General features: G+C 41.8%; 2 protein-coding genes across 2 annotated transcripts in view; one reads left to right on the forward strand and one right to left on the reverse strand.

The window, feature by feature from the left end:
• Positions 1 to 777: 777 nt before the first annotated feature.
• Positions 778 to 5,170, forward strand: LOC311137271 (homeobox protein DBX1-B-like; the record flags this gene model as incomplete). Its single annotated transcript, XM_084171670.1, has 4 exons — positions 778 to 1,144; positions 1,334 to 1,438; positions 3,699 to 3,901; positions 4,082 to 5,170. The coding sequence occupies 4 exons, from the start codon at positions 778 to 780 to the stop codon at positions 4,388 to 4,390; spliced, it is 984 nt and encodes a 327-aa protein (XP_084027796.1). The 3' UTR covers positions 4,391 to 5,170.
• A 149-nt stretch (positions 5,171 to 5,319) lies between these two features.
• The window catches only part of LOC311137270 (neuron navigator 2-like), a gene marked incomplete at its 5' end in the record, with an annotated part of 107,931 nt that continues 95,033 nt past the window's right edge, over positions 5,320 to 18,217 (reverse strand). The window contains 6 exons of the mRNA XM_084171669.1: positions 5,320 to 7,234; positions 7,497 to 7,700; positions 9,450 to 9,568; positions 9,809 to 10,005; positions 10,240 to 10,311; positions 10,489 to 10,643. Of these exons, the coding sequence (XP_084027795.1) occupies positions 7,100 to 7,234; positions 7,497 to 7,700; positions 9,450 to 9,568; positions 9,809 to 10,005; positions 10,240 to 10,311; positions 10,489 to 10,643 (882 nt within the window). The 3' untranslated portion in view covers positions 5,320 to 7,099. The remainder of the gene's footprint in view (positions 7,235 to 7,496; positions 7,701 to 9,449; positions 9,569 to 9,808; positions 10,006 to 10,239; positions 10,312 to 10,488; positions 10,644 to 18,217) is intronic.

Consider the following 18,217-nt stretch of genomic DNA (forward strand, 5'->3'; position numbering starts at 1 on the left):
CTCTTAATCATTACAAAAACAATAACAATTATGATCATCATCATCATTATCATCATCATAATAATCATAACAATAATAGCCTAATAATAAAACAATAGCCTAATTACAACAATATTTTGAATACAAGTGAATGCGGATAATATTTATAAATAATTACAATTATGGCATTTTACAATCAACTTTTGTGGTCATGTAAATTGTCTCACATTGCAACGCATCCTAATAGAAATGAGGGAATCACTATATTATCACAGTTCTTCTAACAAGCCGGAAACTAAAGACATTATGCAGTTAGGTGCTCAAATGAATGTAATATATAATCTTTTATAAACCCCGTATTCACAGACTAAAGTTGTTTGGAGTCCTTTAAAAATAACATTTTTAATTAGTATGTGTGCTGCCACAATTATCACAGTGAAAGTTATACCAGAGTGGTAAGTATATGCAAAATTGATGACTACACTTTCTTTGTTAAAGGACATTGTCTAGTCTTTGCTTATGAAGTCTCATCCAATCATAAATTGCTTATTCGGACCAATCAGGAGGCACTGAATTTCCCCTGAAAGAAACTCACGTCGAGAACTTTACTGAACTTCATTGTTAGGCTGTCAGTTTCGAAAGAGCTTTGCTAAAGGTCCACTATAAAAACCTTCTTCTAAAGGGAAGGGCCAGAAGAGAACTGTGTGTCTTTCCACTTGGATCCTATAGGCGAGGGAAACTCCTTCAGTGAGAAAGGGCTCTTTACAATTACTTTTCCTTACCCACCCAAACTGAGCAATGATGTTCCCTAGTGCACTTGCGCCTCCCGCTATATGCTCCAGTCTACTTCGACCTCCGGCGGCTCTCTCTCTGCCTCAGTCCTTGCATTCAGCTTTCTCCGCCCACTCGAGCTTTTTGGTGGAGGACCTGTTGCGGATCAGCCGGCCAGTGAGCTACTTGCACCGGATGATTCCCTCACCCAGCGTGTCTTCCCTGGCACCAGGAGCCACCACGCTGACCTGCAGTCATCACACTCACCAGGCTGTCATCTCCACTTTAGCACAGACAAGAACGGGTTCTCCTCAAACCGCACTCTCCATCAACCACGACCCTAACTATCTGAAGTTTGGAGTTAATGCCATCCTAGCACCATCAACGAGAAACGGTAAGATTATTGTGAAAGTATAGGCTAATGTAAACTTTGTTAGAGTGAATTTTGCCTAAACAGGCCACCTGTTATGCAGGGCTTTGAATGTATGCAATGCATGGAGATTATATATATTTTGTCTATATGATTTAACAAAACGAAATGACAGTCAATTAATGTAAATGTTTCTTTCATTTTTAATCACAGCATCCTCTCCACGTTCAATGCATCATGCCATGCACGCAAAAGCCTTCCCTCTGCCATATTTTGACGGATCGTTTCATCCCTTCCTTAGAGCATCATATTTTCCAGGTAAATCCACTTAACCCTGTCATGCCCATGTATTCAGCTGATGTTGTTGCACCTAATAACAATCTGCCTTTATTAGTTGAACCTAAGGGGAATACAATCATTAGTTCAGAGGTTGGAAGTCGTAGAACGTCTTGGAATCAGTCTCGCCAATTTGATGCCCTATTTAGCAGTGCTGACATTTTGCATCAGTTCCCCTAATCTACAAATTAGCCGGAATTGTCATGGTCTAAATTTGAGGCGGATCCCCTCTCACAAGGAAGCTGCTGACGTCTCTTCATTGCTTTTTTTCCCACCGAGCCAGTGAATTTAGCTACTGATAACTCACAAAGCTTTCAGCACCATGACCAATTGGTCAGCTCCCTCCGGGCAGCCACACAGAGACCCAGCGTTGACTTAAACATGCTGTTGATAGGCATTTACCAGTCATGGACTAATTCCCCATTAGGGGCTATTCAATATTTCAATATTCTCACAAGACCACATAGAGTGTTGTGCATGTTTATGGATAGTGCTGTTATGAGAAATCTAAAGTTAGCAAACAATAAATAGCACAGGATCCTGAACTAATGCAATTACAATGTAATGATAGGCTAGCTAATGCTTCAATGCTAGCTGTTAAATATTTCAACATTAAGAATACGTTTATTATTTCCCACACAGTTATAGTGAATTCACATATCCTTTGGCTTTCGAATAGCCAACAATAAAGATAGTGATAAGAATAATCTAAAATTGCTATGCTATATGGTACAGATCTGGGTTTAGACGGCTTCCTTTGAGAGCAATAAAACAACTTCAGCCTTATGAATAGCTTTTTGTGTTAATTTAATGAAAATTATGGGTCAGAAATAGGGCCCAGCCATCAGTAGGCTATTCTCCTGGGCCCAATTTCCCAAAAGCATGTTAAGGCTTAAGTTCATCGTTAGAACTTTCGTAGGAGCATCGCAAAGGGCTCTATTCAATCCGTTTCACGGAAGTTCAGCGTTACAGCTTGATTGAAATTTAAAGGCAATGTTCCCGTGATAGTCAAGACTGCATTCAGGTAAATGCTGCATATGTCGGCTCAATAGGAAATTACTTTTAAATGTAGCCTATATCGCGCAATCTGTAACGCTTCAGCTATACAGATTGAATAGAGACCTACATCTCTGAGCTGTTTCCCAAAACCATCATTATAGTTTTGGGAAACTAAAGTTGCAATTGAAAACGCTCGTTATTTACCGACTGCCTCAGACCACGTAGAACAGCTAAGAGCGTCACTTTATACACAGAGGATCTCCACTAAACATATAATCAAGATGTGTAGGCCCTATCTGTCTCTCTGTGACCGCAGATAACTTCAGAACGAAGTTGCCTACAAATACAAAGTTGCCAATGTCTTTGCAGTTGTTACAAACACGCGTAGGATAAAAATAGGCTTAAAATGAAAACCGAGATGACCGCATTCAAATATAAATACAGTAGGATACATAGGCCTATATTTTTCAATCATGGGCTATTGAAATCAATGTCATGTTCAATCAATGTAGTTATTTTTTGCTAATTGTAGGCTACTGTATCCTAGGCCATGTAATTTCTGCCTCAATATATTTCATGATGTGTAACAACATGTGCGCAATGATGTGTGAAAGAATGAAAAATGTATGCACTCACTAACTGTAAGTCGCTCTGGATAAGAGCGTCTGCTAAATGACTAAAATGTAAAATGTAATGTGCCAAATCTGTGATTTGCGGGTAAGCCATTAGGAATCGCTATTAGGAAACCGGGCCCAGATGATCTAGGCATGCGGTTGTGTTTAGTTTGAAAGTGTAAATCTCTTTAATGGCAGTAATATATGGCTTTAGTGGCCTGTCCTAAGCCTCTTTCAGTTAGTTCATTACTACACAATTACCATTCACGCTTCATCAGCCCCTCTATCTTTCATTGGGGCTTTCGAAAGGGATACTCTGCCTTTTTACCATACCAATGCTATAAGGGACCAAGCAATGTGCTAATTAGCTGCTTCGTGCCAATTCATTCAAACGGACTGCATTTAAGAACTTAAGAACAAAAAACCCGTCAATATTTATAGACTTCGAGAGACTTTGCTTTAGACTACGAAATAATTCGCTTTTATGCACGTTTATCCCTCCACCCACTCCCTGAAGAAAAGAAGGCTAGGCTATGTTGTTAAGCTAGGCTACTTTGTTAGCCTATGTGTGCATTTTCTGGAATGAAATGATGCAATGCTAATTGTATGTTTTTTTTCTTTACTTTTAGCATCCTCTTCAGTGGTTCCTATCCCCGGTACCTTTTCATGGCCGCTGGCTGCAAGAGGAAAGCCCAGGAGGGGGATGCTACGACGGGCAGTGTTCTCTGATGTCCAGCGCAAAGCCCTGGAGAAAATGTTCCAGAAACAGAAATACATCAGCAAACCAGACAGAAAGAAGCTGGCTGCAAAACTTGGGCTTAAAGACTCACAGGTAAAAAATAATAAAACCAAAATACATAAACAACCAGTAGACTAAGTGAATAAGACCAATAGGCACACATCAATGTAAAACATAATCTTTATGTATATTTTGATTACTGGCATGTTATAATATTGTTATTAGAATCAACCATGATTAGATAGCCTTATAATATTTAATGTATTTTTCAAGGTGAAAATATGGTTCCAAAACCGAAGAATGAAATGGCGCAATTGCAAAGAGAGGGAGTTGTTGTCGTCCGGAGGTTGCCGGGAGCAAACCCTTCCAACTAAAATGAACCCCCACCCGGACCTCAGTGACGTCGGGAAAAAGTCTTGCGAGGAGGAGGTAGACGCGTTCAGCCCGCGCGCGACCTTCTGCCGCTCTCAATCAGAGCGCGAACTTTTGAACAGTGTGGAGTCGCACCTCTCTTCGCCTTGCAACTCCAGCAAGCACTCCGACTTCTCAGAATCAGAGGAGGAAGAGATTACAGTGTCTTAATTGTACATAATACATACATTATGTTTGTATAAAGTTGTTTGATCACATATATTGTTGAGTATATTTTATATAGACATTATTACCCAAATTAGATCCATGCATCCTTTAACTTGAGCACATTATTTGTCCGTGATATTACCAATTCACCTAGCCTATATGTACATGTAAGGGCTCATATTGGTTGTGGTAGATATTTCTGTACTTATTAAGGGATTCACTTAGTAAATTAGCTGTATTTTTGCAGCTTTTGCTCTTTGTACCATATTTTGTAAGGGCCATTTTTATACCAAGAGGATTATACCTGACTTAAATGCTTATATTAGATGCATTGCCTTTAATCTATGTAGATGTTAAATCTATAACTTAAAAATAAATATATTATTTGTATGCTTTGTTTAAATGTTGTACTTTGAGAGTATTTTTTCAAATAAAACTAGGAAATGTAAAGAACAACTGCTGCTTTCTTGACAATAGTCCAACAAACAGAATAACATGTAAATAGTTTCATTATATTCCCACTATAAAAAGTAAACAATGATTGACAAGGTTTGTCACTGCTTTTCTGTTTTTCTTCTCATAAGAAAGACAGAGGTCAGTATGAGAGAGTACAGTGTCTTCTATTGCCTTAGAACTGACAATGAAAAACTCTCCATCCTGGTTTTACACACTTCTACAGATGGCAGGTATAGGGCTATAAACCAGGACATGCCAGTCCCATTGGTAGCCTAAATAATAACTGAAAATTACATTATTTCCAACAATGCTACTGAGTTGAGACAATTGAAATGAGTTTAACACACTGAACATTGCTGAACAACATTTAAAACCACATGAGGTCAAATAAAACTTTTACCATTTAAAACAACTTTAATAAATAAACACTGGTTTATTGATTTCTCTATGAATAAAACATATGAAAGATGGAAAGCACAGTATCGTGACCAGATTTATTCTGACAATCTCATGGTTTTTCACTACTATAGAAAAAGGAACAACCTATGGAGGAAACCAAACTGTAGGGCTACACAAATTACTCTATAGTTCTGTAAAAGATTTCAAAAAAATTCAGATCAGATATTTACATCTTTACATTACAAAATAAAAATATACATAAACCAAATTCACATATCAAATAATTATTAAACAATTATCAACCACTAGATTCAATAGCATACCTTTCACATCATTCCAACATCCAAACTGTGTGGGACCAAGAAAATACAAACAACCATTTCGATTTGTGCTTGCACCACCCTTTACACGCCTGTAAGATATGCTAGTGAAAATTCAAACCTCGCAAAAATATTCACAGATCAATGTACCTGCAATACAAATCTCGACAATCCTTAAAAATACAAGTAAACTGTTTTGGTTTCAGTCGAAAGTTCCAAATGAATGTTGCATAGAATTTGTTACTAAGAACACTCAGGGGATGAACAGCAACAACACTGGCAGATAATGGGGACATTGTGAGGGGGCGCAACCAAAGTGGTACCTCATAGTAGCGTAAGCCGCTCTGAGAATACTCCATCTTATGAGGGAATAAAGCCTAGTTACTCCAATACAGCAACACTGAGGATCCCATTAACACTGGATGCAAATGGAACCAGCGCTAATTCTTCAGAGTGAGCGACTAGACACGCCAGCCTCCGTCTCAAATCCATGCAGTCGCTCGGATTATTTTCTAGCCAGGGACCTTTCAGATGTGGGTCTACATGTTGAATGTGCCTCTATATAGGGAAACACTGCGTTGGAACATTTCATGCAGGGATGGAGCTCTGTCTAGAGCGGAACAAAATACAAACAGGGGCTTTTGGGATACTATTTGAAACGCTCATGAGGTATAAAGTTCTCATCTTCCCCAGGTGAGCACCAAAAATCCTAAAAGTATCACTGATTTCAAGATATCCATAACAAAAGCCTAGACCTTTTCGTTACCAGCTAGCCGCACATAAATGATCAGGATTAATTTTCATCAAAGCACCTAAACTCTGCACCGCCTCTATAGAAATCAAGAACATCAAAGGCATTGTCAATGCATGTGACCACCCTTGTTATATAGGTAGCAAGGCATCATTTGAAAGCTAAACACCAAAAAGATGTCCACCATGGTGTGTGCCTCTCCACTAAGAAAATGCACACAGGTCAAGCTCTATGAAGCTGAGTGAATGTATGTACAGTTTTTGCTACTCAGTTTGGACCACATAGCTATAGCATAGGTCAGGTCACAGTCAAGGCAACTGGTTTGATGTATCATAAACTATGTCATTCATTTATATGGTTGAGTATCTTTGCCTGTGACTGTAAACATACTCCTAATAAACACTGAAAATAGTAGAAATACTGAGTTAAAATTATTTCAGGTTATTGAACTTTGACTGGGATTTTCATCTCGGGTTACCAGCACCCAGTAAGTATATTTATTATATTATTTATTAGTACACAGTGTAAATAGTGAGTTCCAATTGGTATATAATATGTTCTGACTGCATAAAGACATGAAGTCGCAGAAGTCCAAATTCTAACTTACATTTAAGTCATTTAGCAGACGCTCTTATCCAGAGCGACTTACAGTTAGTGAGTGCATACATTTTTTCATTAAACTTGAAATACATAACCGAACATTGAACCTCAGATCAATGGATGATTAACACAAAGGTATCTCAATTTAGGATGTGTCCCAGAGTGAATTTTCTGACAGAGGGAGACTCATAGTGTGTACTCCAGTGATGAGTCCAGCATGGTGTCTTCATGGTGATCCTGGTTGCTGTTGGAGTCGCTGTCGTAACTCTGAGTGCTGCCGGAGCAGTAGGCTGCCTCCTTTAACCTCATCAGCATGTTCATCTGTGGAGATTATAGAGGTCAGATAGGTTGTCACCTACATACAGACACTCATGCTAACCATAAAGCCATAGATAGTATTTCATTAAGGTGCTTTTAAAGAGTATGTTCTTGGATACAAATATCAAGTCAAACCTTTGTCCATACAGTCCATCATCACATACAGGATTATTGTGTAATGCCATACCAAACAGACTTTCTTGAATATTTCCAAATCCAACTGATATTTGGGTTAACAGGAGGTGTTGGCCTTATATCAACATACCAGGGGGTCTCCGTCCGTGTCTCCCTGGGGAATTTGCTTGCTGGGACAGCCATCTTTGGAGATGGAGTATCCATCAAAGCCTATGTCCTCTGGCCGGAGCTGCAGCAGCTTGGGCCATTCGTGCTGCAGGGGGCTGGCTGCCCAGGGGTAGCTCTCCATCACCCACTGTGCTGGATCCTCCCACGGAGCTCTCCTCCCATAGAGCTAGAAGACCGACAGAATCATACTAACTGCTCAGATATTTTCCTTGAAAACAGTACATGTGTGTCAGTTTATTATAAACAGTGTCTTCAGAAAGTATTCACACCCCTTTACTTTTTGTTGTGTTACAAATTGGGATTAAAATGGATTTAATTATCAGTTTTAGTCAACAATCTACACAAAATACTCTGTAATATCAAAGTGGAAGAAGAATCCGAACATTTGTAAAAAACTTAAAATAAAACACTAATATATCTTGATTAGATAAGTATTCAACCCCCTGAGTCAATACATGTTAGAATCACCTTTGGCAGCGATTACAGCTGTGAGTCTTTCTGGGTAAGTCTCTAACAGCTTTCCACACCTGGATTATGCAACATTTACCCATTATTATTTTCTAAATTATTCAAGCTCTGTCAAATTGGTTGTTGATCATTGCTAGACAACCATTTTCAGGTCTTGCCATAGATTGTCAAGCAGATTTAAGTCAAAACTGTAACTTGGCCACTCAGGAACATTCACTGTCTTCTTGGTAAGCAACTCCAGTTTGGCCTTGTGTTTTAGGTTATTGTCCTGCTGAATGGTGAATTCATTTCCCATCGTCTGGTGGAAAGCAGACTGAAACAGGTTTTCCTCTAGGATTTTGCCTGTGCTTAGCTCTATTCCGTTAATTTTTTTATCCTGAAAAACTCCCCAGTTCTTAACGATTACAAGCATACCAATAACATGATGCAGCAGCCACTATGCTTGAAAATATAGAGAGTGGTAATCAGTAATGTGTTGTATTGGATTTGTCTCAAACATAAGACTTTGTATTCAGGACAACAAGTTAATTGCTTTGTAATTTTTTTTAGCAGTATTACTTTAGTGCCTTGTTACAAACAGGATGCATATATTTTATTCTGTACAGGCCTCCTTCTTTTCACTGTCAATTAGGTTAGTACTGTGGAGTAAATACAATGTTGTTGATCCATCCTCAGTTTTCTCCTATCACAGCCATTAAACTCTGTAACGGTTTTAAAGTCACCATGGTGAAATCCCTGAGCGGTTTCCTTCCTCTCCGGCAACTGAGTTAGGAAGGACGACTGTATCTTTGTAGTGACTGTGTGTATTGATCCAAAGTGTAATTAATAACTTCACAATGCTCAAAGGGATATTCAATAGGTGCCCTTCTTTGTGAGATATTGGAAAACCTCCCTGGTCTTCGTGGTTGAATCTGTGTTTGAAATTCACTGCTCGACTGAGGGACCTTCCAGATAATTGTATATGTGGGGTACAGAGCTGAGGTAGTCATTCAAAAAATCATGTTAAACACAATTACTGCACACAGAGTGAGTCCATGCAACTTATTATGGGACTTATTAACCAATGTTATACTCCTGAACTTATTTAGGCTTGCCATAACAAAGGGGTTGAATTCCTTATTGACTCAAGACATTTCAGCTTTTCATTTTTAATTAATTTGTAAACATTTCGAAAAACATAATTCCAATTTGACATTATGGGGTATTGTGTGTAGGCCAGTGACAAAAAAATCTCAATTTAATCAATTTTAAATTCAGGCTGTAACACAACAAAATGTGGAAAAAGTCAAGGGGTGTGAATACTTTCTGAAGGTACTGTATATACATACAGTATACTCTATGTAGTATCTCTCTGTGTCTGTGTGTTAGTTTACTAACCATTATTAAAAGGGCTTGTGCTACTACAAATGTAAATTGATGCCACATTTCAAGCGTTATGCCATTGTACCTGCAGCCCCTCTCGGACAGCCTCCAGCATGTAGGGAATAATGGAATAGTTCCACAGATCTGTGAACCACACTCTGGATCCCTCCACATCCATGGGACAAGATAAGAAGAGGCGAGGCCCTGGGAGGAAGAGAGACAGACAAACGTCAACAGAACATCCCTTTCATTCAATAGAACCTTCAATCTTGTCCCATATATATTTTCTTTATTGACAAATCTCAAATATACAATTGAAAAGTATGTATTCATTCAAGTACAGTCTAGTCATCTATTTCTTAAATCATAATGTCAAAAACATGGCCAGATTATGTAATAAAAAAAGAAGAGAAGAAGATGAATGTGATTTCCTGTGGATCTTACCGATGGTGACGTCCGAGGAGCTGTGGGACTCTAGGAAGCGGTTGAGGTGATGCCAGACAGTAGGGATCCACTTGATGATCCTCACCAGCTCACCGTTGCGCTGCCGGCTGCTGATCTCTGTCTCCATCAGCCTCCTCCTCAGGAACCGACCCAGGAAGCCCTTCACTGGCTCAGTGTGGTTGGCACACAGCACCCACCTAGAGAGGACACCCACACAGGAAACAGACAACAGCAGAGAGGGTGATCAGTTACTGTTGAAATAGACCTCCTCAAGTGAGGGTTAGGCAGAGGACTGAGATATCAATGTTTAAATACTGCCATCTTGTGGCGGATACATGACACAGCAATTACATTTGACATTTCAGAATAGAGAATAACATTATCTTGTAACTGAAAAAAGTAACACATAGAACATTATAGATATGATGTACCTGAAGTTATGATGAAGCTGCAGGTTGGGAGTGGATGACGTAGCCTGGTTCATTGTTCCAATGATATAAGGACTGAGAACAAACAAGGCAATACAATGAAGATTAAGAGCAAGCAAATAAACACTGTGTGAGTGCATGCACCTGTGTGTATGCCTGTATGTGTGCCTGTGTGTGTGCGCGCGCCTGTGTGTGTGTCTGTGTGTTTCTGCGTGTGTGAGTCTCTGTGTGTGTGTGTGTGTGCGTACTGACCAGTGGTGGTGCTTGGAGCTGAGCAGGCCATTGAAGACCTCTCCTAGAGAGCTGACGTGGTGCAGGTTGTCCAATATGACCACCAGGGGCATGTCCACCCCATGACTCGTACTGTTGCACTGGTCAGCCAGGTTAGACAGGTACTGACGCAGCTCCTGGACACCAGAGAGTAGAGTTTACAAAGACAGTACAGTTAATCATTTCCACAAAGGTGGGGGCGAATGACACTGTCTACCGGTGTATGGCTAGCTAGCTACCGGTGTCGCCCCCGCCCCTTCTTCTGTGGGGTTGATCGGCGGCTGGCATCCAACGTTATTGTGCATTACAGCCATCTACTTTACTGGAGCGCCCCCGCCTTCCGCCTGTCCTAACTTAAAAATGGACCAATAGAAGTATAGAGGGGTTCCTGCAGATGCAGGAATGCCAACATGCAGGAACGCCCCGAATTGAGGGATGCAATTGCACCCTTTTCCAAAATTGTGCCAAATAAACGGTTCATTACTCTGAGCATTTATCACAATACAAATTAGTGACATCTGCTGGTCAGGAATAAATATCAGCATGTTTGATGTTTACATAGACTTGTTTTCCAATTGCATCCATCAAAACGTCATGGCGCAATGGATAGGCATCCCACATCCATGTTTCCCTTTTTTCTTCCAGGTTCAATTTATTTAAGACAAAAACTGTGCATCCGTGGTATTATTTAGGATGCTGATGACAAAAGATTAGCATAGGCTACACTAATACAACTATTATAACTAATTATTTGAACAACAATGGGAAGATAGTGTGGTTTCACAATTATTTTAAATTCAACCATAGCCAGAATTCGATTTTGTGCCTATGCGGGTGTCTGATCCCAAATCCCCGTCCCTACCTGCTGAGCTACCTTTCAGGTGCTATAAACTGGAAGAAATGTAACTAAATGTGTAAATACAGTGTCCAGTAGAGGTTGGTGTTTGAAAGCAACTTTGCATCGAAAAAAGCACCGGTACCACGGCGAAATCAGTGGGATCTCATTTTGCAACGAAAAAGCATGTGATCAAATGAAGCTACGAACGTCATTGATCACATGGTAATGTTACTTTGAAACTAACTGTCTATGCTTTGAAACAAGCAACATAGATTTTTTGTTACAAACAAAACATTTACAAAAGACGGTGGCTCCATTGCGTGATTTAGGATATTAAATAAAAAACTGAAGAGCCTATGCTTATTGAAACTCATCATTTAAAAGTTAGAAATACATTGTTGCCAGTGTTTCAAATAAAAAGTTACAACAAAAATGTGTAATCTATACAGGGATTCGATCCTGTGCCTCCACAAGGCAAGAGACTCACTCGCCGCTCTATAGGCAGATCCACCTGTTAGGTAAGAAACAGAGAAGAATATCTAGACTAAGTCTGAAAGTAGTGTCCAGCAGAGGTCAATGTTTTGGAAGCCACAGCAGGATCCACTGACTGAGGGATCAAACAATGTCATTTTATCACGTGGTAAGTGCTTGTCAACTTTGCTTTGGGTTTGAATGAAACTTTCTAAACTCACTTTTACATATTAACAAAAAACTTTGGATCCATAATTTGATAATTACCAATAACAACTGCTAGAGCGGTTTCATTTACAATCACTGTTTGAGAAAGACAAAACATCTAAATAGGCTCTGTCAGGATTCTATACAAGTGTGCTATGCTTTTAGGATAGATTCCTCTGACATATGGCTCTAGGCTCTGAGCTATCGTTCCACCTGCTGTTGCAACCTGGTTTTAGAGCATTTCATATTATTCTGTACGTAATTCCGTGAACTCCATTTGGTATGATATGTTAAGTTTCATATGTTATGTATTAATTTGTGGATGTCCATCATGCATTTCGTATATGTTACGAATTACAATTAGTATAATATGTTACAAATTTGCTAAATGTATGATATGTTACGGATTCTAGCTAGGTGTCCCAGGTCTGAATTAGCCCCTGATTAGAAGGAGAGGATGAAAAACAGAGGTGTTTCGGCCCTCCAGGACCGGAATTGAAGAACCCTGGGCTAGTGTTAAGTTTAGGCGTTTAGGTTAAAGGGTTAAGGTTAGGGGAAGGGTTAGCTAAAATGGTTAAGGTTAGGGGAAGGGTTAGCTAACATGCTAAGAGTTGCAAAGTAGCTAAAAGGTAGTACGTTTCTAATTAGATAAAATGCTAAAGCTGTCAGTGATGAGATTGGAGCTCGCAATCTTTGGAACAACGCCAACCCAGCTGCCCCGACCAACCACCCACCCTTCTTTCGTTTTTACCTTAAGTAGCCATCTGTCTTATGTAACCATACCAAACATAACATATCATACTAAATGGAGTGTTTCGCGAATTTACGTACAGAATCATACAAAATGCTCTGAGACCAGGTTGGCTAAGAAGGTGAAATATCTAGTTAAAAAACTAAAAGCTTCCAGCAGAGGTTGGTGCTCTTAGTTCAAATCAAATCAAATTGTATTGGTCACATGCGCTGAATACAACAGGTGCAGACATTACAGTGAAATGCTTACTTACAGCCCTTAACCAACAGTGCATTTATTTTAAACAAAAAAAGTAAAAATAAAACAACAACAACAAAAAAAAGTGTTGAGAAAAAAAAGAGCAGAAGTAAAATAAAGTGACAGTAGGGAGGCTATATATACAGGGGGGTACCGTTGCAGAGTCAATGTGCGGGGGCACCGGCTAGTTGAGGTAGTTGAGGTAATATGTACATGTGGGTAGAGTTAAAGTGACTATGCATAAATAATTAACAGAGTAGCAGCAGCGTAAAAAGGATGGGGTGGGGGGGCAGTGCAAATAGTCCGGGTAGCCATGATTAGCTGTTCAGGAGTCTTATGGCTTGGGGGTAGAAGCTGTTGAGAAGTCTTTTGGACCTAGACTTGGCACTCCGGTACCGCTTGCCGTGCGGTAGCAGAGAGAACAGTCTATGACTAGGGTGGCTGGAGTCTTTGACAATTTTGAGGGCCTTCCTCTGACACCGCCTGGTATAGAGGTCCTGGATGGCAGGAAGCTTGGCCCCAGTGATGTACTGGGCCGTACGCACTACCCTCTGTAGTGCCTTGCGGTCGGAGGCCAAGCAGTTGCCATACCAGGCGGTGATGCAACCAGTCAGGATGCTCTCGATGGTGCAGCTGTAGAATTTGTTGAGGATCTGAGGACCCATGCCAAATCTTTTCAGTCTCCTGAGGGGGAATAGGCTTTGTCGTGCCCTCTTCACGACTGTCTTGGTGTGTTTGGACCATGATAGTTCGTTGGTGATGTGGACACCAAGGAACTTGAAGCTCTCAACCTGTTCCACTACAGCCCCGTCGATGAGAATGGGGGCGTGCCCAGTCCTCTTTTTTTTCCTGTAGTCCACAATCATCTCCTTTGTCTTGGTCACGTTGAGGGAGAGGTTGTTGTCCTGGCACCACACGGCCAGGTCTCTGACCTCCTCCCTATAGGCTGTCTCATCGTTGTCGGTGATCAGGCCTACCACTGTTGTGTCGTCGGCAAACTTAATGATGGTGTTGGAGTCGTGCCTGGCCATGCAGTCATGGGTGAACAGAGAGTACAGGAGGGGACTGAGCACGCACCCCCGAGGGGCCCCCGTGTTGAGGATCAGTGTGGCAGATGTGTTGTTACCTACCCTTACCACCTGGGGGCGGCCCGTCAGGAAGTCCAGGATCCAGTTGCAGAGGGAGGTGTTTAGTCCCAGGATCCTTAGCTTAGTGATGAGCTTAGAGGGCACTATGGTGTTGAATGCTGAGCTGTAGTCAATGAATAGCATTCTCACGTAGGTGTTCCTCTTGTCCAGGTGGGAAAGGGCAGTGTGGAGTGCAATAGAGATTGCATCATCTGTGGATCTGTTGGGGCGGTATGCAAATTGGAGTGGGTCTAGGGTTTCTGGGATAATGCTGTTGATGTGAGCCATGACCAGCCTTTCAAAGCACTTCATGGCTACAGACGTCAGTGCTACGGGTCGGTAGTCATTTAGGCAGGTTATCTTAGAGTCCTTGGGCACGGGGACTATGGTGGTCTGCTTGAAACATGTTGGTATACAGACTCAGTCAGGGACATGTTGAAAATGTCAGTGAAGACACTTGCCATTTGGTCAGCACATGCTCGGAGTACACGTCCTGGTAATCCGTCTGGCCCTGCGGCCTTGTGAATGTTGACCTGCTTAAAAGTCTTACTCACATCGGCTACGGAGAGCGTGATCACATAGTCATCCGGAACAGCTGGTGCTCTCATGCATGCTTCAGTGTTGCTTGCCTTGAAGCGAGCATAGAAGTGGTTTAGCTCGTCTGGTAGGCTTGTGTCACTGGGCAGCTCGCGGCTGTGCTTCCCTTTGTAGTCTGTAATAGTTTTCAAGCCCTGCCACATCCGACGAACGTCAGAGCCAGTGTAGTACGATTCAATCTTAGTCCTGTATTGACTCTTTGATGGTTCGTCGGAGGTCATAGCGGGATTTCTTATAAGCGTCCGGGTTAGAGTCCCGTTCCTTGAAAGCGGCAGCTCTACCCTTTAGCTCAGTGCGGATGTTTCCTGTAATCCATGGCTTCTGGTTGGGGTATGTACGTACGGTCACTGTGGGGACGACATCATCGATGCACTTATTGATGAAGCCAGTGACTGATGTGGTGTACTCCTCAATGCTGTCTGAAGAATCCCGGAACATGTTCCAGTCTGTGCTAGCAAAACAGTCCTGTAGCTTAGCATCTGCGTCATCTGACCACTTTTTTATTAACCGAGTCACTGGTGCTTCCTGCTTTAGTTTTTGCTTATAAGCAGGAATCAGGAGGACACCTGTCATATGGTAGTGTGACGTCCAAAGCTTTGAACGTCATTATCACGTGGTATTGTTACTTTGATCAGAGAGGAAGAGAGAGGCCCAACTCTGCGGAAAATCTGTCTCCCTCCAGCTGGTGGCGGTTCTTCATTGTTTCGCCCACCAACAAGGAGTTTTTGTAGGGAGGTAATTTAAAGAGTGTTGAATTTGTGGCGCAGCGGCCTAAGGCACTGCATCTCAGTGCTTGAGGCATCACTACATTTAAAAATACAAATAAATGCTACGTGATATGTATTTGATGGAATATAAGTTTCGTAATGCTTAAATTGTTACGAGTGTACTGATATAAGTAGGACACGTGACATCCCGGCAACATTGAGAAAAAACACTTTGTATCGGAGTCGTCTCTGCATATTCATAGCATGAGGCTAGTAGCATAGCATCTCTCGCCATTGAATACAGACGGTTGACGTCAACAACCCTCATGGAATATTCAAAATAGAATTACAATAATGAGAAGTATCCACCAATTCAAAGAAAGGATAGGCAGGAGTTAAACAGCCCACCGTGCCACTTTGTAGACAACGACTCCCATTGTTAGGGCGGATAGACATGTATCTTGTCAGAAAATCCATAATCTTTGCTTTGATACAAGCATCATTATGTTGTGTCTAATCTGTATGCTTTGAAAACGGCATCGGAGCTCCGGTATCAATCGTCCCATCACTAGCTGGCTGCGTTTTGCTAACACCAAAAACATCGGGATGTTTTCCCATTATTTTGTTTTTCTAAGGACCCAGAAAATGGAGGCAGTGGGATAACATATATATATATTTACAAGTTAATAAATATATTTAGAAAATGATCAAAAACTATGTATTATTAGCTAGCTAGCTTGTTGTAACTTAATGTTAGTGTGCAGGCTAAAGTTTACTCAAATGAGCTTCTAGTGTAATGTTACCTAGCTAGCTAACCAACTTTACATACTGTATAGCTAGCTAAGTGAATTGAATATCACAAGCTAGCTAACTTCATATTAGCTAGCTAGTTATCTTGATGTATGCATCATTGAAAACTAAAAACACAAACTCAAAATGCATTTGTAGCTAGCTAGCTAACAGCCATGGAAGGTGAAAAGATTAGCAGCTCCGGCTGTCAGAGAAGGGAGGAGAGTAGGCTACCCTGGATAGGGAAGGTACCTTTGTGGGAGGACATTTTGAAAAGACTCTCCAGTACCAGTCCCTAGTGAGGAAAACTAATTTGAGTATAATGAAGCCTGTTTCTTTGATGTTTTCTGTCCTCAGATTGAGAGCTGTGAAACCCTGCATGCAGATTACATCCCAATGAATGTCCCAAGAGAACAAGGGTACATCCTTGTATACCATGGGTTATATGTGTAACAAATGTTGTAAACAAAAATACAGTTTAAAAGTCACGCACAATGTATAAACCTATTACAACTGGAGCAGGCCAAACCTGCTGGGTGTGCAGGCTTCTGTTCCAGCCCAGCACTAACACCTGATTCAACGTTCAAACCTAATTAGTTGATAATCAAGTGTGCTATTACTGGGCTGGAATATACACTGCTCAAAAAAATAAACGAACACTTAAACAACACAATGTAACTCCAAGTCAATCACACTTCTGTGAAATCAAACTGTCCACTTAGGAAGCAACACTGATTGACAATAAATTTCACATGCTGTTGTGCAAATGGAATAGACAACAGGTGGAAATTATAGGCAATTAGCTAGACACCCCCAATAAAGGACTGGTTTTGCAGGTGGTGACCACAGACCACTTCTCAGTTCCTATGCTTCCTGGCTGATGTTTTGGTCACTTTTGAATGCTGGCGGTGCTTTCACTCTAGTGGTAGCATGAGACGGAGTCTACAACCCACACAAGTGGCTCAGGTAGTGCAGCTCATCCAGGATGGCACATCAATGCGAGCTATGGCAAGAAGGTTTGCTGTGTCTGTCAGCGTAGTGTCCAGAGCATGAAGGCGCTACCAGGAGACAGGCCAGTACATCAGGAGACGTGGAGGAGGCCGTAGGAGGGCAACAACCCAGCAGCAGGACCGCTACCTCCGCCTTTGTGCAAGGAGGAGCAGGAGGAGCACTGCCAGAGCCCTGCAAAATGACCTCCAGCAGGCCACAAATGTGCATGTGTCTGCTCAAACGGTCAGAAACAGACTCCATGAGGGTGGTATGAGGGCCCGACGTCCACAGGTGGGGGTTGTGCTTACAGCTCAACACCGTGCAGGACGTTTGGCATTTGCCAGAGAACACCAAGATTGGCAAATTCGCCACTGGCGCCCTGTGCTCTTCACAGATGAAAGCAGGTTCACACTGAGCATGTGACAGACGTGACAGAGTCTGGAGACGCCGTGGAGAACGTTCTGCTGCCTGCAACATCCTCCAGCATGACCGGTTTGGCGGTGGGTCAGTCATGGTGTGGGGTGGCATTTCTTTGGGGGGACGCACAGCCCTCCATGTGCTCACCAGAGGTAGCCTGACTGCCATTAGGGACCGAGATGAGATCCTCAGACCCCTTGTGAGACCATATGCTGGTGCGGTTGGCCCTGGGTTCCTCCTAATGCAAGACAATGCTAGACCTCATGTGGCTGGAGTGTGTCAGCAGTTCCTGCAAGAGGAAGGCATTGATGCTATGGACTGGCCCACCCATTCCCCAGACCTGAATCCAATTGAGCACATCTGGGACATCATGTCTCGCTTCATCCACCAACGCCACATTGCACCACATACTGTCCAGGAGTTGGCGGATGCTTTAGTCCAGGTCTGGGAGGAGATCCCTCAGGAGACCATCCGCCACCTCATCAGGAGCATGCCCAGGCGTTGTAGGGAGGTCATACAGGCATGTGGAGGCCACACACACTACTGAGCCTCATTTTGACTTGTTTTAAGGACATTACAT

This window comes from Coregonus lavaretus (genome assembly GCF_964263955.1).
Source record: "Coregonus lavaretus genome assembly, chromosome: 11".
In the NCBI taxonomy this organism is placed as follows: Eukaryota; Metazoa; Chordata; class Actinopteri; order Salmoniformes; family Salmonidae; genus Coregonus; species Coregonus lavaretus.